Source organism: Scyliorhinus canicula, chromosome 5 (assembly GCF_902713615.1).
Source record: "Scyliorhinus canicula chromosome 5, sScyCan1.1, whole genome shotgun sequence".
NCBI classification, from domain to species: Eukaryota; Metazoa; Chordata; class Chondrichthyes; order Carcharhiniformes; family Scyliorhinidae; genus Scyliorhinus; species Scyliorhinus canicula.
Window position 1 is genome coordinate 101,017,124 of NC_052150.1, and position 21,523 is coordinate 101,038,646.

General features: G+C 46.8%; 1 protein-coding gene across 1 annotated transcript in view; it reads right to left on the reverse strand.

Moving 5' to 3' along the window:
• LOC119966162 (histone deacetylase 9-like) overlaps positions 1-21,523 on the reverse strand; it is a 1,160,486-nt gene that overhangs the window by 178,277 nt on the left and 960,686 nt on the right. The window contains exons 22-23 of the mRNA XM_038797463.1: positions 12,369-12,488; positions 11,995-12,092 (exon numbers count right to left, since the gene is read on the reverse strand). Of these exons, the coding sequence (XP_038653391.1) occupies positions 11,995-12,092; positions 12,369-12,488 (218 nt within the window). The remainder of the gene's footprint in view (positions 1-11,994; positions 12,093-12,368; positions 12,489-21,523) is intronic.

The window sequence follows — 21,523 nt, forward strand, 5'->3', positions numbered from 1 at the left end:
CTGAGGGGGATGATCTCCGAAGGGCTAATAAGCCAAAGTTTAAAGAGGGATGGAGCTGTTTCTCATGAATGGCAGGGGCACGGTTGCCCCCTAGCTTTCTGGCTTGCCATCAAGGCCACTGGTGCCAGCATTAAATGTAGCTCAATAAAGCATTAGAAAATAATGCAAACAGTGTTCATGGGAATGTAATTTCACTGGAATGCTCACACGGTCTTACTTTGGAAACAAAAAGCTTTGAAAACCACCAGGAAAACAACAGGTATGCCAAAGTTATGGTGGACATTAGAGAGTAGCATCCACAGAATTTTTCTCCAATGCTATAACAGATTCAGGGTGCGATCTAATGGAGAAGTTTGTAAATGCGGCAGCGAGCAGGAAGTGACGGGTGTTTGCCGACAGCTGACACGGCGAGGCTGTCACGGTATCTAATGTTAATTAGGGCACTTAATCATGCCCATGGGCTTCATGTCAGAAAAGGCAATCCTACCGACTGATTCACCAGGACAATGCCCACCATCTCCCCGCTAACGAGGGGGAGCAGCAATTAAATCAATCCTGCAGAAGAAACCCCAGACAGCATGTAGCCATGCCACCACCTTGGCCATCTCCACAATTCGGGTATGCCAAACTGGCCAGACTGATGGACGCGGTCAAGTTTAGATGACATACCCACTTCCCCAAGGGGCTTGGAAGGTCAGCCACAGAGCAGCCAGTGCCGCCTGGTAGGCAATGCTAGTGGCCTCAGCCTGGGGAGTGTCACCAGGAGGACTGCCACCCAGTGTTGCAAGAAACTCAATGACCTACACCGGGTCGCTCAGGTGAGTTGGCATTGGTCCCCTGGCACCAAGCCCACCTGCTACCCCCGAGGCCCCCTCCAACGACCCTGTGCCTGACAGCTCCAGCCCCCAGCATAATACACACTCGTACCACATCACACCCTTGCATCCACCAGCACACTTCACCCATGCCAAGCAGTGGTCCACCCACCTGTACCCCACCATGCCCCACCGCCACTCACGAAGCATGAAGCGTACAGCTCACGATGCCCCCTCTGTGTCCCCCCAAGTGTAGTTGGCCCAGAACAGGCGGAAAAGGACCTAGATAGGCAGCAGGGTGCCGGACATCACAGACCTCACCCCCTACGAGAAACGGGCCCTGGGGGTTGCGGGATGACGGAGGACAGATCGATCCCTGACATCGAGATTACCCTGCAACGCAGAGGTGAGTATCCACCGGCACCCACCCAGATGATCTGTCACACGTGAGTTGTTCATGCCAGGGTGATGATCCTTCCCTCCCACTGACCACATGTCCATTCTCCCACAGGACCTCCATCTGATGGTGGCGGCCCACCTGGTGTCCCAACCACCCAAATCCCCCCCCCCACTCCCCCCATCTCCCATGAGAACACCTCAGAGAAGAGGTCCAAGGATGTCAGCATTGTGCGTCACGACTATCATCTCCACCCTTCAAAAGCACAGAGACACGTACCTCGGTGGACAAAATTAATGGACAGGCTTCTGGGGCACAACCTGGTGAGCAGTACAGAGTTGCAGGTGCACATCAGGTGGAGACAGGAACGTCCAGCGGAGACAGCAGTCAGACGTCTACTGGACCGCAGACCCAGCTGAGACGCAGTCAGATGCTGATCGTCTGGGCCAGGCTATCCCAGAGTTGATGCATCCGATAGGATATGGCCATGAAATTCAGAGGGGCATGTTAGCGACAGTCCAGTAGATCCATTGCCAATTGAAGGTGTCCCAAAGGCTATGGGCGCAGGAGATTGCACCGGCAATGCGTGGCACCAAGGTTATCACTGCTCGGGTGGTGACCGCAGTGGAGAACCTGGAGCACGACGTCAGCACCATGAGTGGTGGTGTCAAAGGCACTGCTCAGTCAGTGATGTCCGAGTCGCTGGGGGGACATGTCCATGATGCAGGCGGAACTCTCCAAGGTGCAGCATAGCATTTTCCAGTCTCAGGTGGGAATTGCTGAGGCGCTTTAGAGCATGTCCCGGTCACTGAGGACCGTATTCCAGACGCAGGTGGACATTGGCGAGGTCAGTAGAATGCCCCCTTGATCAATGACAATGAATCAGCTATATATACTGAGCACGGGTGGATATTTCTCTTTTACACCTGAGCATTAAGTCTCATCTCGGTGTAGCGTGCAAAGAAAAATCTGGTTGGTGGATTGTATGCTGCTAACAAATTCTGTTAGATTTATCTTCCATGTTGATATTACAAAAAAACTAACACTCTGCCTCAGCACTGCTTTGACACAGTTCAAATACTTACAATAATGAGAAAACTTCCATAGCAGTGGGTAACAATTCATTAGTTGAGAGCAGAAAGGACAAAGTGTGGCTAATCCAGCAGAGTGGTCATATGTTGTCAGAAAGCAGCAAAGGGTGGGATCCGTCCATGTTCGTGAGCATGAACAGATAAACTAAAATAACCCACTAATGAAGAAATCAGGTGTATGCTGACGAGAGCATTCAGAAATTAAAGTTGGAAGGTGAAGTTCATGAACGGCTGGCAATATGTAGCGTTGATATAACTCTCATGAAGTGCTCTATCATGTGAAGTTGTTTTGTGCGGCCCACAAAATACTTGAAAGTATAAGGTTGCAATAAATTTTTGTTCAGAGTTTTTTTAAGAAGGTTTCAACCAGTTCATTTATCCCCCTGCCTTTTTCCATGGTGACCTTTAGCCTTGCTTTTCCTAAAATCTGAAAACAGCCAATGTTGATGAAACATATAATGGCTCCTTTCCTGTGCAGTAAAGTCGGCTGTAAAGTCTGGTAATTAAGGTAACCAAGGAGGCTGAGCCCAGCAGGCTAATGGTGCACCAAACACTTTTATAACTTCAAACGATATCAAAGTCACAGGAGTGGGCTCAGAGTTGAACTGGTTTGAATTAAGCTCACTTCCACACGCTCTGCCCAAAGAAAGCTCCAAACTTCTGGATTTTATTAGAGCCAATTATCTTATCTTTTTCATCTCAGGCCTGACCCTAAGGCTGGCGGGCAGCGAGTCAGTATGTTTGTGTGGTTGTTTAAGAAAGCCTGTAGTCATTCAATGTCCCGAGGTCCTGCTAATTAAAACACTTACCCCCTGCCTCTGATAATTAAATATGATAATAATGTTTGTCCACATAATTTTCCTTATTATTTTCATGAATTTTATTGTTTACCATATAAAACATCCTTAACTAGTTATTTTTACAGTCGATTCACACAGTATAATCATGAAGGACCAATTGTTCATATTTTGAAATTCATATTTATTCTTAATGCAGAACTCCTGATTAATTGTACAGATTCTGAGGCTGTCTAATTTTGTAAGGCTTGCATTTAACCCTGCCTGCCCAACGTAAATGAGATGTGAAGGGTCATGACTCTCTTCTCCAAGCAGAACAACCTCAGTTTCTTCAATCTATCCACATGACTAAAGTCCCTTATCCCTGGAACCATTTTCATAAATCTTTTCTGCACCCTCTCTAAAGCACGTACACCCTCCCTAAAGTGTTGTGCATAGAATTGAAAAAAAATACTCCAGTTGAGGTCGAACCAGTGTTTACAGGTTCATCATGATTTCTTTGCTTGTACTCGATGCCTCAATTTATATACACAGAATCCTGTATACTTTTTTAATAACTTCCTCCACCAGCCCTGCCAACTTTAACCATATGTGCACCGGTACTCCCATTAGACTTTTATTCTTCTTTTATATTACCGCCCCTTATATCAAAATATATCACTTCCCACTTTATTGCGTTAGAGGGGAGACAGTGGCATAGTGGTGATAGATCATAGAATTTATCATTTTGTCACTAGCCTAGTAATGACGAAGCCCAAGTGAATGATCCAGGGACGTGGGTTCAGATCCCATCATGGCAAGTGCTGGCATTTAAATTTAATTACTGTAATAAATCTGGAATTTAAAGCTAGTCTCAGTGATGGCAACCATGAAACTACCATCAATTGTCATAAAAACCCAGATGGTTCATTAATGTCTACCTTCTTTACTCAATCTGGCCTACGTGTGTCTCCAGACCTACAGCACTGTGATTGACTTGCAACTGCACCCTGAAATAGCCTAGAAAGACACTCAGCTCAAAGGCAAATAGGGATGAACAACAAATGCTGGGCAAAACCAATGGCGTCCACACTCAGTGAATTAATAAAAGAAAATCATCTTTGTAGACTCGGAACAGGATTGACCCTAAAGGAAACCATGTTTTTTCCCTGCCATCCAGATTCCCTCCTTTGATCGTGTTGCCCACCTCTTTACTGCACCTCATCATTTGCTTTTGTGGTGGGGTCTGTTTCCTTGGATTCCCTGCAGCAGCCTCCTGGTATTTGAGATCTCACTCATACCTGCAGAATTCCTTTCATTCTTGCCAGGTATGGTTGGAAATCAGTTTCAAAATCTGGTTGTGAGACCCAGGATTCTAAAGAGCCCAGTCATAATGGCAATGCCATCATTGGTGCTTTCAATTTCATAATGGCCCCCACACTTCACGCCCGTGATTCGCTAAAAACGCGGCTAAGTGTTGACACCAGCGTAAACACCGGAGTGTTTCACGCCGGCGTCAACGGGCCTCTTGGCCCAGCAATTCTGTTGCCCACAAGGGGGCTGCACACTGCTGGAGTGCTCTGCGCTGCACCAGCTGTCGTACACGGCCCTGCACTGCTCGCTGCAGGTCCGCGCATGCACGCAGCGGCCGCTTGCAGCACACCGGTATCGCGCAACATGGTGGAGCCACACAGCGGGCTGGCGCAGAAGAAGGTAGGACCTGCCCAGATCGCACGCGACGTCGACTGGTGACCGCCGATCGCGGGCCTGGCCGTCGTGGACGCCACCCGTGGAATCTGATCCCCCCGCCCCCCCCCTCTCCCAACCAGGATGGCTCCCACGGCCGTGGGTCCAAGCTCCTGCTGGGTGGAACCATTTTAGAACCACGCAGGCAGGAACTTGGCTGGTCGACCGCGGAGAATCGCCGCAGGGGCCAATGACCGGCACGGTGTCGGCAGCGGGCCGTCTCAGCGTCATGTCCGATTCTCTGAGCCGGCGGGGGCTTGGAGAATCCCGGCCCACATTTATGCCCGGAGGTAAAATCAAGGCCAGAATTCTCCATTCTGGAGTTCAGCTGCTTCCTCCTGCAGAGAATCGGGAGTGATCTTGGCTTGCACTGGGTGTGGTACCCAGGTGCGAATTACAGTCCTCCTTTGCCATGCAAATTTATGCAAAGCAGAGAGCATGCCAGTTCCCATCCAAATGCAGGTATTGGGCCTCTGTTTTCAGTGGGCAGCCCGATCCTAGCATCCAGGGACATGCCCCCCCCCCCCACAATGTTTATAAACACTCTTGCTACGATTGACAACTCCTCCCATCAAGTCAGCTAAGTGCTTTCCGCTGTTAGAAAAATAGAAATGAAACCACTTAACTGCCTTGATGTGGTGTGGAGCTACCAATCATAGCAAGAGTATTTATAAACATTGTGGTTAGCATCACACTTGAGATGCATTCAAGTGTGAAGGGAACTATAAATAAACAAATCCTCTCACAGCTGAGCCTGGACTATTGGGATGTCAATCACAGGATAGTGAAAGGTACTGCTCTGTGAAATTGAATGGATGCTCAGCATTCATTAAGGGTAGCACGTGATTTGAGACCTTTTCAAGTGTTGCGGGCTTTCAAAGATTCCTTTAACACTTCAAAAAGATGCAGTTTTAAAGGTATTTGTCTGAGGGAGCAGATTTAGGGAAGGGAAAACGTTCCTTGCAGTGATGCTTCATTGAGCTGCCTGGACTGCTCTTCAGCTGTCAGATAGAGCAGTTCAGGGTGAGGAAGGCACTTCAGAGTTCAAAAAGACAGATCAGGAGGATGCTGTTGAGTTGAGAACTTCCTGAGATAACGATGCCAAGGGTGATCTTTGGGTTGCCAGGGCTGGAAGAGGCAGTCCAGACAAGGGACTCCCATCCCATGAGAGGGTCCAGGGGTCAATTCCTGAACCAGAACCACAGCCCAAGCCCTGCCAATCCCTGACCCTTGCGGGGCCCCTCTGCAGCGTGGCAGCAACAGAGGAGCATATTAGCTATGAAATGGCACCCTTGACCCCCCTTAGGGACCACCATGCCAGGGCTGTGCTTGGCCATATCTAAAGCAAAGCTCTGCTGGTGGATTTCCTGTTGTTCGGGTCGGAGCATTAAATAAGAGGGGAAAGGGAGTGAATAGCACTTTGCATGTTCCTGTTGGTGCCAGGGCTGATTGCTCATTCTGGACAGTGGCTAGGGAGCGGACACTGGGGATGGGTCTGCCACCTGGCGCTAACTCAGTTTTCTGGCTCCATTTTCTAATCAGGATTCCCAATTGCAATGAACTGATCAAAACTCAAAAAGTTTGCAGAGTCAATTTGCTCAAATAAAAATCAGGATCTGATATGCCTTTTGGTAGATTCAAGTTTATTGAAATTTCTCCTTTAAATTCACTTTCACATTGAAAACAATGGTAGCTTGAAAGCGGAACACGGTATAGGCCCTGAGGACAACGTTCCCTCTGCAAATTCCAACCATTCATTCGGTTGGAATAGGGGGCAAGTATGCAAACCCCTTCTACTGATAATTTATTCTACATTAACATAAGAACATCCAATAAGATGTCAAACCTGATTAGAAGAAGATTAAAATTATTGGCAGCATTAACTGGTTGAAAGTGAAAGCATTGTCCTGCAGTGCTAAGTGCACAATGTACCCAAAGAGTTATTCAGTGCTGTCAATGCGCACACTGAAATGTGATCTGTCAGTGTCAATTTTCATTTTCACTGCCTGGATGGTTATATTGACAAAGTGGATTGAATGGCCATTATAAAGCACACTTAATTTTCAACCCAGGGTGGAGGGTCATCTTGCTGGAAACAATATCCTATAATCGATTGAAGTGGCCCTTGGGCAGACTTCAGAAAGAAGATGAGGTCCATCATCATCATCAGGGGCAGCATGGTAGCATTGTGGATAGCACAATTGCTTCACAGCTCCAGGGTCCTAGGTTCGATTCCGGCTTGGGTCACTGTGTGCGGAGTCTGCACATCCTCCCCGTGTGTGTGTGAGTTTCTTCCGGGTGCTCCGGTTCCTCCCACAGTCCAAAGATGTGCAGGTTAGGTGGATTGGCCATGATAAATTGCCCATAGTGTCCAAAATTGCCCTCAGTTTTGGGTGGGGTTACTGGGTTATGGGGATACGATGGAGGTGTTGACCTGTGGTGGGGTGCTCTTTCCAAGAGCTGGTGCAGACTCGATGGGCCGAATGGCTTCCGTCTGCACTCTAAATTCTATAAAATCATGAAATTGATTTGATGGGACACTGGCAACGAATGGAGATTTGGCAGGGACATGGGTGATGGAAGAAACTTGTGTAAGACAGGATTTTGGAGAGGATTTATATTGTCTGTAGGTTACAAAAATGGAGCTGGGAAAATGCCAAGGACACCATTCAACAAATTGATCCTCAAGTTGATGATAATATAGACAATGCTTCAGTAGTCTTAAGGTAAAGTGATTCTTGTTCTTTATTCTTTCATGAGATGTGGGTATCGCTGACAAGGCCAGAACTTGTTTTCTGTCCTTAAATGCACTTGAGCTGAGTTGCTTGTTAGGCCTTTTCAGAGGGCATTTAAGAGGTAACCACATTGTTGTAGGCCTGAAGTCACATGTAGGCCAGACTGGGTAAGGGTGGCAGATTTCCTTCCCTAAAGGATATCAGTGAACCAGATGGGTTTTACAATAATCAATGATAGTTGTCATAGTCACATCACTGAAAATAGCTTTATATTCCAGAGATATTCATAGAATTTAACCTACATCAGGAAGAAAATCACTATTATGGCCGCACTCTCTGACAGAGTCAGGATGAGCATTAATGTTAAGGAATATTCCCTTCACATGGTGGTCAGAGAGTTATAGAGCACATCTGTTGCAATGTGGTTACAGTCAGAGAGTTATATAGCACATCTGCAATAATGTTTCAGTGGAATTATAACCTTAACATATATACCACTTGAATTATCAGAATTATTTAAATGCCAACATGCACAAAAATGAAATAAACCTTCAACCACCTTTGCTGAAGTTACTGGAAAATAAATTGGTGACAATCCACCTCTGCTTTAAAAGCACCATATATGCATAATGTTTAATCATAAATGTTGTTGCTTAGTTTATTCCTTCACAACAAGGTTCTAAAATGTATATGTGAAAACACATAATTCTGAGATTCAATGCACTGTTTAACATATTATCATGATAGTTGATCAAAGGACGCCAATTATTCAAGTGTTTGGGTGAGTATTGGAGTAAACAGAGCACTGGTGACTAATTCCCATAATAAGGCTTTCTTACTTTATCTTATGTATCTCATGTAACATTTTTCAACTTCCGAACAGTTCCGAGATAATGATAAGTTCTGTGGCGGTAAAACAGAGAAAATAGTTCGACTGGGAGAATGTGAACAGGCTATATGACACACCCAAATGATTTAAATAGCATCTCACTCAATCATTCAAAACAAAATACTGCTTGCAACATATTCTCTCAAGTAGTTTCTTTGTTAAATATAATACAACAACCTGGCTATATTTTGAAATAAAATATCACTGTTCCCATTAGAATTTATCATTCAATATCCTTACTAACCACCATTCAGACCTTTAATTTGTTTCACCTGCAGGTAGCTTTATGTTACGGAGGAGGAAGATCGGTGCTTAGCAACATTATGATATTAGACAATGGCTGGGATTTTCGTTGATATGGTCAAAGGCCCATGTCGGGCAGGAAAAGTGATGTTGAAGCTGCCGATGGCAAAGGCAGCTTTCTTCACCATATTAAGACCACATAGTGCAGCATCTAGGAAAATCACGTTTGAAGTCACGGGTTCCACGACCTATTGCTGGCAGGTGGTCTCTGAACCTCCCAACTTGCCATCAAATCAGACACTCGATGATCCGGTTGCTTTTTTTAATGGCTGCCCCAATGCACAGCTTGCAAACCAGGATACAATCTTCACTTAAGTGCACTCCCCTCCCTGGCACCTGCTGGCAGCTCCATGGCCCTCCATTGGCACTATCCTGGTATCAAGCTGGCACTACTCAAGCACTATCCTCTCCCATGTGAGTGCTGAACTCACCTCTGGGTTTCCCTGGAAGTACTGCTTGTCAGGTACACGCCTTCTGAGACCAGTCTGAGACTGCCATGGATGGATGTTTTGGCGTGGGGTTTGATTTCAGAATATGAGCTTGATAATTATTTTTTTCCAATTAAGCGTGATTTAGCGTGGCCAATCCACCGACACTGCACATCTTTGGGTTGTGGAGGTGTGACCCACGTAGACACAGGGAGAATGGGCAAACTCCACCCGGAGAGTGACACGAGACCAGGATCGAACCAGGGTCCTCGGCGCCATGAGGCAGCCATGCTAACCACTGTGTCACTGTGCTTGATAATGATATGCTAATTTCTTATGAAGATGTTCCGGACATTGAAGGTCAGGAAATGTGGACTGTCACTGACAGAGAGAGAAGACTATCGCTTCTTGGTTTGATGTCGTCGTGAAAATTTGCTTTGGCCTTCTTGCGATATTTCCCACTCCCCTCGTCGGACCCGCCCAACGCGATGGGGAATGGAGAAACTAGCCAAGGTTTACAATGTGTTGAACTGAGTGTTGTACTGCGATCCAGTATGCTTTTTCAGAGGTCCTGTACATATTATGCAGATTGTGTCTGAGACCACACAAACTAGTTTTTAATTTTTGAGACAAAAGTCCAGAATAAACAATACTCAATAAGACATCTTGACTGGGAAGATTGCGCCTGTCTGACCTTTTTGATTAATTCAATGAAGCAACAACCCAAGTCAACTGTGGTAAACCCTGCAACAGTATATATTCATTCTTCCAAAACACATTTGATAAAGTTCCACATGAAAGATTGCTAATTAAACGCAAAACTCTAGAGATTCAGAGCAAAACACATGTGTGAATAAAAAGCTGTTTGAAATTTCGGAAACAATAGGTGCTGGCTTGAAAGAGAATGTCAGGGTTGGAGGCTGGGGTGGGGTTGGGGGAGGGGTAAAAATTGAAAGGGATGCCCAGGGACTCTGTAGTAGAACCAACTCTGTTTCCAATTTACATCAATGAGTTGTATTCTGAAACCCAATGCAAATTAGTTAAATTTACTAATTATACCAAAGTAGGAGGAATGTTGGAATTGAAGGGGAAGATCAGAAAATGCTGAATGAGCTAAATAAAATATAGGAGAGGCACATAAAGGCAGATACAATTTAATGCAGCTCAGTGGAAAGTGTTGAACATAGACAGATAATGAGCAACTCAAGTGCTACCTGAATGTGTTTAAATAGCCAAAGACAGCATGGTGGCACAGTGGTTAGCACTGTTTCCTCACAGCGTCAGAGACCCGGATTCAATTCGACCCTTGGATAACTGATTGTGTGGAGTTTGCACTTTCTTCTTGTGTCTGTGTGGGTTTCCTCCGGATGCTCTGGTTTCGCTCCACAGTCCAAAGAACTGCAGGTTAGGTGGATTGACCATGTTAAAGTGCCCCTTAGTGTGCGGGTTCGGTGGGGTTGCGGGGATAGGGCGGGGCAGTGGGTCTACATAGGGCGTATTTTCAGAGGGTCGGTGCAGACTCTATGGGTTGAATAGCCTCCTTCTGCACTGTAGGAATTCTATGATTCTATTCTATGAAGTTAACAGAGGCCTGGACTCGACACAGACAACTGTGCAGCAATCAACAAAGGCAATAGGACATTGAATTACATAGCCAAATCAGAAAAATGTTGGTCAGACAGAATAGTGATCAAACTGTACAATGCTCTTCTTATCCACATTTTAAGTATGGAATAGAGTTCTGGATATTGAGAAACAAGGGAGGCAGTCACGTGTAGGAAACTGCCATTATTGAAATCAAGGGGGAAAATTCAGCACCCAAATACCTGGTGGGTTTGGGTCAGATGGGAGATTGAAGTGTTAAATATCTGAATCCCAACCTCAACCTATTTCCAATCCACCAATTTACAGTTTAAACGAGCTGGGAGGGAAGTGGTAAGCAGGGACAACTTACTTGCTCCCTGGAGGAGAGCTGGCAATTTAAAGATTATAATGAAGTTGCTTGCCTCTTATATTCATATTTATCCATTATATCGAACCTAACTCTGGGCTATCCAGGTGTCTGAAATCCTGGGAAAACCAGAAGGTACAGGACAGCGAAGACTGCTCGGTCAAGGAGATAAATGCCATTCCTCTTACCTTTTTGATTCAATACCTTGACTTGCCAACTTTCCTGCAATTAGATACCCCATTCCCAAATGATCCAATGTCTCCTTGACATCCACTCTGCTGCGGCCTCCAATCTTCCCACCCCAACTCCAAGATGACTGGCCTCTCTCCACTTCCCCCACTACTGCAATGCCTCCCCCACTCCACCACCACTGGCCTTCCATCCCAACACCCCTGCCCAATGCCCCCCCCCCCCCCACCCCCACCCCCGCCACCACTTCCCCCACCCCGATTATGAATTGGAACCCTTTACGCGCTCTGGGTCAGGCTCAAATCTACTGGGTTCTGCGGTCTCTTCCTAATGCTCCCACTTAGCTGGAAGCCAGACTTGGCCTTCCAATCATGTTGATTTGTGGGTTGGGAACCTGTAAGTAACAGCTCATGTATGCTGTGAAATTAAATCTCCAGAGAGTGTGGCGAAACACTGTCTTTCAGGTTCCCCACATGTGACCAGATTTCCCCATTCCCAGTAGGTAGAAAAGTTAAAATCGCCCCCTTGCTCCGCCCCTCACCCACTTACCCATGTGTGTACATTTGATTTGAGTTTAAATCTTGCACACTTTTCCAACGATCTCTGTGTGAAGCTATTTAAAAGAATACATTAGCTCTGAACTTGACCAAATATTACTACAGGTGGGAACACACCTGAAAGCTGTAAGGTATTCCACATCTCCCATAGGGGGATCAAGACCACCTGTCCAGGCGATATTCACATTGAAGCCTTCACCAGGGCCGCTTCCAACCTGAAAACAGGACGACACAAAGAATGCAAATATATATTTTTGGATAAAATAGCTTTGAAATCAACATCAAAGAATATGCCAAAATCAGTCAGACTATGCTTGACAAGCACTGGTTGGGGCCGTGCACTTGGTCTGTACTGGGACATAGTCCCGGTGGACAATTTTGCAATCCGCAGCAATTTAAAGTGCAACAGCGAAGAATGAGCTAATTAAGAATAATCATGCAATGCAATTAGACCAGAACGATAAAAGAGGCCGACAAGAAATGCAACCAACCTCGTCTGGGGCTCCACTACCAGGGAAGAAGTTTCCTTCATCATAACGGTGGAGGGAAATATAAAGCACTTTGGGGTCATTATAAAAGGCTTGCTGTGTACCGTTACCATGGTGAACATCCTAAAGGTGAAAGGAAACAAATGACAAATGTAATAATGTCCAGCTCCTGCTTAAAGGTCACTTTTGCCTACCCCCTCCTCCCACTCACAAACTTCCTGAACTTTCAAACAAATTACTCCTTAATGTGCTCATTTTTTAAGCTTGTTTCTCTAGTCAGGAAACCATAGCAAACATGCCCTGGAGACTCCAGAAGAGCAGTCACTGAGAAATTCCAGCTCTTTTCTGCATTTAGATATTTATACCCTGGGTCTTTGTACTATTTGTCTCAGTGATAGAATCTAGCATCCTACTTTCTGCAAGAATTTTATGACTTATTAACTGCCAACAGTTCATAACCCCTCAGGGTCAATTAACTGCTTGAATTCGCCTCTAAAGAAAGCCAAGTGTTACATTACAGAAACTGTACTTTTTAGTATAATCTGTGGGGTACAACAATTATGCGAATTTCCAATCAACAGGAAGTTTAGTTTTCAAAAGTAATGCTCAGGGAGATTTATTCAACAAGTGCAGTTTCCCTGGAAGCTTCAGAGAGACCACTGCCAAACCTGCAAAGAAGTGACAATATTAACAGAGGAAGTGATGCAATATGTAAGTTTAATAGACGGTCCATTCTATTTACAGATTTGTCAGCTGTTAAAAGGTTGAGGCTAGTTCCTCATGGTCACATTACATGTACTCTCGATGATAGATTGCTTGCAAATTTTTCTTTCCCTGCATAATTATCTAGCCTGTTGAAAAAGCATGTTTTCCTGATAGGATCCATGTAATTTTGAAAGATTTCAACTGATCAGATCATTCCAATGGCCCTAAAAATGTCTAAACGTATTGAGGCCACTTGAAAAGCCTCGAGGATGGTATTCCTTGTCTTGTAACTGGCTGTAAATAAAGACTTTTGAATTAAAGTTCCCCAGCACTGCCACCATATCCCCGCCACCGCCCCCCCCCCCCCCCCCCCCCCCCCCATCACCTTTTTCAGGGATTAAAGCTCAGGATAGTGATGATATGATTTATCACTTGCAAAACAAAATTGAGCCAGTTACAGGTGGGACTGATTATTATTTGATGCCAAGCTTGATTTCCTGTGTATTTTTTCCACTGACTAGCTCACCTTGGGAACTGTCAGGACAGTCAAATATAGTTTACCCATTTATCAATATTTAGTATTCTTGAGCCAAACGTAAGTGGAGTAATAACAGAAAAAGGCCAGATGCGTTATTATTATTGTGTCGGAACTTAAATATTTGATGGAGATTACATTATTCTTGTATTGCATGTTTAGACATAGAATTTACAGTGCAGAAGGAGGCCACTCGGCCCATCGAGTCTGCACCGGCTCCTGGAAAGAGCACCCTACCCAAGGTCACCACCTCCACCCTATCCCCATAACCCAGTAATCCCACCCGACACTAATGGCAATTTTGGACACTAAGGGCAATTTAGCATGGCCAATCCACCTAACCTGCACATCTTTGGACTGTGGGAGGAAACCGGAGCACCCGGAGGAAACCCACGCACACACGGGGAGGATGTGCAGACTCCGCACAGACAATGACCCAAGCCGGAATCGAACCTGGGACCCTGGAGCTGTGAAGCGATTGTGCTATCCACAATGCTACCGTGCTGCCCTAGTTGCGTACATTCCTAGTCATTCATGCAGATTAAGTATTTTGTTATTGACATGTGTTATGGTCATGCAATTTTGCCTTCCAACCACAAAATAATTATTCTTTTCACAGAATTGCCAGAAATTAGCTACAGATTATTTTTTGGCAAATTGCCAGAAATTATTAATCCAACATTGTGAATGTCAACAATAAGAACTATTTGTAATAATGTAATAAAATATCCACTTGTGATTCATGTAGTGGAAAGGGGCTTGTAAACAACGACATAATTTTGAATTCAGTAGACTGGGGGACTGGAATCTATTGGAGCTCTGTAAGGGCAAGAATAATAGGCAAGTGAAATAAGTTTGGTTATGCAGAAAGCAGTGGAACTACAGACAAGTTTCTATTAATGGAATCATTCATTGATACAATGTGCACTAAATGCTCATGTTGGCCTGGCGAGCACACGATCAACCCAAAACTCAATGACCTCTCCACATATTTGATTAAATATTTATAATTCTTAAATAAATGGATATAATTGAGCGATTTCAAAGCAATTCAAAGATTTAAATGAATGATAAAAACATTTCGAATTTCGTTCTGGTGTTTAAAAGACTTGTGATCTCAAAGATTCCTTTGTGGATTTTAATCATTCCTAGATTTAACCATGTTCTACCAGAATGGGATTCATGAAATAATATACTTCCGAAATTGATGGCGGCACAGTGGTTAGTTCTGTTGCTTCACAGCGCCAGGGTCTGATCGCCGCTTGGGTCACTGTCTGTACAGAGTCTGCACGTTCTCCCTGTGTCTGCGTGGGTTTCCTCCGGGTGATCCAGTTTCCGCCCACAAGTCCCGAAAGATGTGCTTGTTGGGTGAATTGGACATTCTGAATTCTCCCTCAGTGTACCCAAACAGACGCCGGAGTATGGCGACTCGGGGCTTTTCACAGTAACTTCATTGCAGTGTTAATGTAAGCCTGCTTATAAGCCTACAAGGGGCTGGTTTAGCACACTGGGCTAAATAGCTGGCTTTTAAAGCAGACCAAGGCAGGCCAGCAGCACGGTTCAATTTCCGTACCAGCCTCCCCGAACAGGTGCCTGAATGTGGCGACTAGGGGTTTTCACAGTAACTTCATTTGAAGCCTTCTTGTGACAATAAGCGATTTTCATTGTGACAATAATTATGCTTATAAATTGTGACAAAAATTTCAACCAGTGTGATTTTCTATCATCAATAGAATTTTCATGTTTTTAATCGCAGTCTACATTAATCAAAAACAATAATGATGCTAGTCAGTCAGTAAAAGGCTGCAATTTAATTTCAGGGTTCATATGACGTCCATAAACTACTTGGATGTAGCCCTTGTGGTTTATGAAGTTATTCGAAACCTTCACATAAATTACAACCTTCTTACTCACTTCCTACTATCTGTAATTGTTTTGGGAGTACCTCTTACTAGTATACACTGCAGTTTCTTTAAGTACGTGGATGATTATCACTGAATCTTCTTACTCTGCCACTACAATACTATTTTCTATTTTTAATAAAATGGATATCCAATAAAGGAAAAGTAATGGCAATAACCATTAGATGTGGTAATAACCAATAACCATTAAATGTGGTATAATATACAATATGCTCACAATATTTGGAGTGGTTAGGACAGGCAGTCCTTTTACCTCTGGAATCAGGGATCAAACTCACAGCAGATTGATAAGATAAACATTTCCTCATTCTGGTAGATGCGTGTCTTAAAAAAATCATTTTATGCATTGTGATCTTAGTTCCACAGTCGATAAATGCAGCAAGAACTTTCTACAATTTGACACTAATTGTAACTAAACAGATAGTTCTGCTGAAAGAGCACACAAGGGAGATGGAAATAGAAAATAAAAATATCCTGTGAATGGCCGAAGACATGTTTGGGAAACAATTATTCTGCTAGGTGCCAGATGCTGAAAGTATGCTCACTGGCCCAGATCTCCAGTTTCCAGATAATTGGAGACTGAACGCACAGTCCTGAAGGTAGGCTACAGGATCCCTTAGATGTCCAAACATCATGGGTGGAATTCTCCCATTTTGAGACCAAGCCCATGATGGGGGCAGGAACTTGGCGACTTTCCCGCTGTGGAGGCTGGCGAGAAAACACGCCAAATCTTCCAACTCTGACCACGTTAATGTTGCACCCGGGTATCTTGCACCGTATTCTGTGATGGGCAGACTTGGATGGTCTGTACCCTGCCATCGTGTCCAGGCACCCAACATCCTTGGCCACTATTGAAGAAAGAAGTGGGACCACCTGAAAATAAAGATGGATGTCTGGGAGCATCCTGAGTCCAGAAGATGGACCTTATGAGAATATAGAAACATAGAAAATAGGTGCAGGAGTAGACCATTCGGCCCTTCGAACCTGCACCACCATTCAATATGAGAATGGCTGATCATGCAAATTCAGCATCCTACTCCCACTTTCTCTCCATACGCCTTGATCCCTTTAGGTGAGTCCTGACATCTGCACACATTTTGTTCCAAATGTGTTTTGTGCTGGTATCTTTTCACGTGGCATCGCGGAGAATCTGAGATGGGGATTGGGCCTTCATTTGTATTTGATTAACGGGATGCAATTGTGGTCCACAATGGCCTCTGGTGAGTTTTCCAGCCCGCCTTGGCAGGCACCAGTGGAATATCCCACTGTAAGTTCACGCTGACATGAAACCGATTTCTGGGCCACCCACCATATTCTCCTCCCACACCTGCCATTGAACACACTGTCGGGGGCTTGGGAGAATTCTGCCCAATGACTCCGTGGCAATTGCCGTGGAATTTTGTAACTGTCATTGGGCAACTAAATTGCTCCCCGAGACCTCTGAGTTAGAACCTAAGACTCTGGACTTATTTACCTGGATAGTCACCCAGGAAGTGCTAGACAGATTAACTTAGGTAACTACAGAATTTACCCACCCAATCGTTCAAACTGATCCTCCAGAACTCCCTTCAGACTCCGAAAGACTAGTACCCCACCCTTTGATTCACCTGACCCTCCGACTACTCCACTAACCCCCTGACTTCCCCTGACATGACCTGACTATTCCCACCATCTGACTCCCCCCATGACCCCCAGGTTCACCTCCGACTCCCAACTCCCCCCGATCTGATCTGACTAGCTCCTGCTACTCAAACCACCTAACAACCCTCTGATTCATTCCAATTCCCTCTCAACCTCACCTAATTAGCCAATACTTACCTGACTATCCCTGACCCTCTGACCCCACCCTCAAACATCCCACGACTTCTTGACTCCCTCCTGACCCGACCTGGCTCAACCACACCACCCTATTCACCTACCACTTTACATATTTACCTCACCCACCTTTCCCCTTACCCACCCTATCCCCTCACCCTCTACCCCATAACCACCCGATCCCCTTACCTACCTACCTCACACACCCTTACTCATTTATACCTGCCCTATCCACATCACCACCTTACCCCCTTCCCATCTTACCCCACCCATCATACTCCTTCACCCACCCTACCTACCCCCTTACCTATTTATCTTTCCCCCATAGCTTTTCAAGAAATTTTGGGACATTTAAATTCCTTAATTAGCAGAATAAAGCAACTAGTGCTGTAAAAAGGGAACATGCACAGGCTTCTGCACAGATTCTCTCCACTTCCTAAGAGGGTTTCCTGCACTGACTAAGCTCTGCAGGATCCTCCATCGTAACATTGCCCAGAAAAGATGGAGGAAGGTACGTGCGTATTTTTCTGTCTGACCCTGAATGAACGGTTTGGGCCAATTGTCCTAAGATTTCTGGTCCTGCCACATCAGTCTTTCCAGTGGATATGAGACAGACATGATCAGAAATATGCTTGGACATGGGTGGAACCGTGTCTTTACAACTTCCATTTTCCAGTGGACAGATACATACAAATCATTTGAACATGAGGGAAACATGGCCATATTCCTTGCTATTTGTACAGTGACGCACGATCAATTGTACAAAGACTAAGGTTGGATACAACTGTGGCTTTATTGGAGTAAGATGTGTGGCCTCCCACGGCAGCTGGTGAAATGGCTGCCGAATAGAGGACATGCATATTTATACTCCTCCTACTGGGCGGAGCCAGCAGGCAGGGTCTACCGGCGAACCTGTAGTACACGTCCTACCTTACATTACCTAATAACGGTGTAACAGTGGTTTACCACATTCACCCCCTGTTAAAAATGAGTCCGCGGGGGTGGTGGAGAACTATATACAGTAGTGAATTTATTGACAGTGTTTTATCAGGGAAAAGAAAAAAATATCCTTTGAAAGTCCGGTTCCAGTTAGAGTCTCAATCGGCCTGGTGCCTTGACGTTCCCCTGGGAGTGACGTAGCAGTGGCGGCGATGTCGATGCTGGCGATGTCGATGCTGGCCTGATGTTGGATGACTCCGGGAGCGTGCCTAAATCCTCTTCATCCTCTGGAGTGGGTAGGGGAAGGAAGGATGGTCCTGGTGGGGTTAATGTTGGGAGCGCCGGGGGAGGGAAGGGTGGCGCCTGGCCGGAGAAGTGTGTATGGGTGGAACCTGCTAGTGCCAGGTCCCTGAGGGAGACAGTATCTTGGCGGCCGTCGGGGTATGCCACATAGGTATACTGGGGGTTGGCATAGAGCAAGTGCACCCTATCCACCAACGGGTCCGCCTTGTGGAGTCAGACGTGCCCACGGAGCAAGACCGGTCCTGGAGCTGTGAGCCAAGTCGGGAGCGACACCCTGGATGTGGACTTCCTGGGGAAGGCAAAAAGACGTTCATGGGATTTGTAATTCATAGCGGTGCACAGTAGTGACCGGATGGAGTGTAGTGCATCAGGGAGGACCTCCTGCCGGCGAGAGGCTGGGAGGTTCCTGGACCGTAGGGCTAGTTGGACGGCCCTCCATACCGTCCCGTTCTCCCTCTCTACCTACCCATTTTCCTGGGGGTTGTAGCTGGTTGTCCTGTTGGAGGCGATACCCCTGCTGAGCAGAAACTGATGCAGCTCATCACTCATGTGTGAGAATCCCCTGTCACTGTGGATGTAGGCAGGGAAACCGCACAGAGCGAAGATTGTGTTTAGGGCTTTGATGACGATGACAGACGTCATATCGGCGCATGAAACCATGCGAAGCAACCACGGGACCTCGGACCTGATGAAGGTCTTGTCCTGGGTGCTGTACCGTCTGCTCCTGGTGGCAACGGGTTTGCAATCCGGAGTTAGATTGGCAAAGAGGGAGGGTGGGTCGACCTTCAGGGTCGCGAGGCCGCACACAGTGAGGGGTGGTAGGGGCCCGCCGAATTTGAGGGTAAGGCTCTGGAGATTGCACTGGAAGTCCAGGCCAGTAGTAGTGCAGCGCAGAGATTAGGAAGGACATAGAGGTGGAAGCCGCTGAATTCTACACCCTGGACTGTGAGAGTGACCGTGCAGAACCCCCGGATCGAGACAGAATGGGATCCGGAGGCCAGGGAGATTATTTGATTGGCGGGGTGGACCGCGAGGGAGCAGCGCCTTACCGTATCCGGGTGGATGAAGCTTTCGGTGCTCCCGGAGTCCAGCAGGCAAGAGGTCACATGATCGTTGATTCTCACACTGGTCGAAGCGGTGGCCAGGCTGTGCGGACGAGACTGGTCGACCGTCGCTGAGGCGAGCTGCAGTCGGTCGTCGCTGGCGTCAGACGATGGAGAGCATTGGGGGACCAGGTCGTGGAATGCTGTCGGCGTCCATGCCCCATGGGGAAGACAAGATGGCGGCGCCTGAAGATCCTGTGGGGGACAAAATGGCTGCACCCATGGGCCGCATGTTGCGGGGGCTGGACAAGATGGCGGCACCCATGGACCGCACCTGAACTGAGGGGGGGATAGCGGCGCCCACTGGACGCTCGCGGCCCCGGGAGGTGAAGATGGCGGTGCCTACTGGCCGCGCGTGGTCCGGGCGAAGATGGCGGTGCTCATTGTGCGTAGCTCAGGGGGGAGGGGGCGATAGCGGTGACTGCACAGGCCTGGCACACCGCGGCGAAGTGTCCTTTCTTGCCGCAAGCCTTGCATATGGCAGTGCGGGCCGGGCAACGTTGGTGGGGGTGCTTCTGCTGGCCATAGAAGTGACATCGGAGACCCCCGGGGTGCGCGGGTTAGTGTGTGGTGCAGGCGTACTGGCTGGGTAAAGCCCCGGCTGGGGAGGACGTCTGTGGGGTCCACGAGGGATAGGAGGGGTGAACCGCGTGGCCGGAGGGGTAGGCCTGAGCATTACGTGAGGCAACCGTCATGGAGTGTGCTAGCTTTTTAGTCTCAGCTAGGTCGATCGTAGGTCCTACTAGCAGTCTTTGGCATATGAGGTCCGACCTAATCCCCGTTACAAACGCATTGTGCATAAGAAGGTTGGAATGTTCGGTGGCCGTAACAGCCTGACAGTCACAGTCCCGGATGAGTGGGATTAGGGTCTGCCAGAAGTCTTCTGTGGACTCACCAGGGAGTTGAGAGCGAGTGGCGAGTACGTGCCTGGCGAAGAGTGTGTTCGTTTTCCGTGCGTAGTTTTCTTTGAGGAGCGCTATGGCGTCTGCGTAGTTCGGGGGCGTCCTGGATCAGCGGAAACACGTTGGAGCTCAACCTTGAGTACAGGATCTGTATCTTCTGAGCCTCCGTCGGAGGGGTGGTCGCTGAGTTGATTTCGGCCCACGAAGAAAGCTAGCCAGTGATTAAAGTCCTTTTTGACGTTGCTTGATTGCGGATCCAGCTGCAGGCGATGTGGTTTGATTCGCAGGTCCATCTTTTAGAAAATCTCATTGCAATAAATTGATGCACGATCAATTGTACAAAGACTAAGGTTGGATACAACTGTGGCTTTATTGCAGTGAGATGTGTGGCCTCCCACAGCAACTGGCGAAATGGCTGCCAAATAGAGGACATGCATATTTATACTCCTCCTACTGGGAGGAGCCAGCAGGCAGGGGCTACCGGCAAACCTGTAGTACAGGTCCTACCTTACATCACCTAATACAGGTGTAACGGTGGTTTACCACATACAGTTTGAAGGTTGGATTTAGGGTTGGTGTCAGGGGATGGTCACGCACAGGGCCCAGCAGCAGCATGTAACCTGTTGCCAAATAAGCCCTACCGCATCAGACATAGAACATAGAACAGTACAGCACAGAACAGGCCCTTCGGCCCTCGATGTTGTGCCGAGCAATGATCACCTTACTGAAGCCAACGTATCCATCCTATACCAGTAACCCCCCCAATTAACCTTATTTTTTAGGACACTAAGGGCAATTTAGCATGGCCAATCCACCTAACTGTGGGAAGAAACCGGAGCACCCGGAGGAGACCCACGCACACACGGGGAGGACGTGCAGACTCCGCACAGACAGTGACCCAGCCGGGAACTGAACCTGGGACCATGGAGCTGTG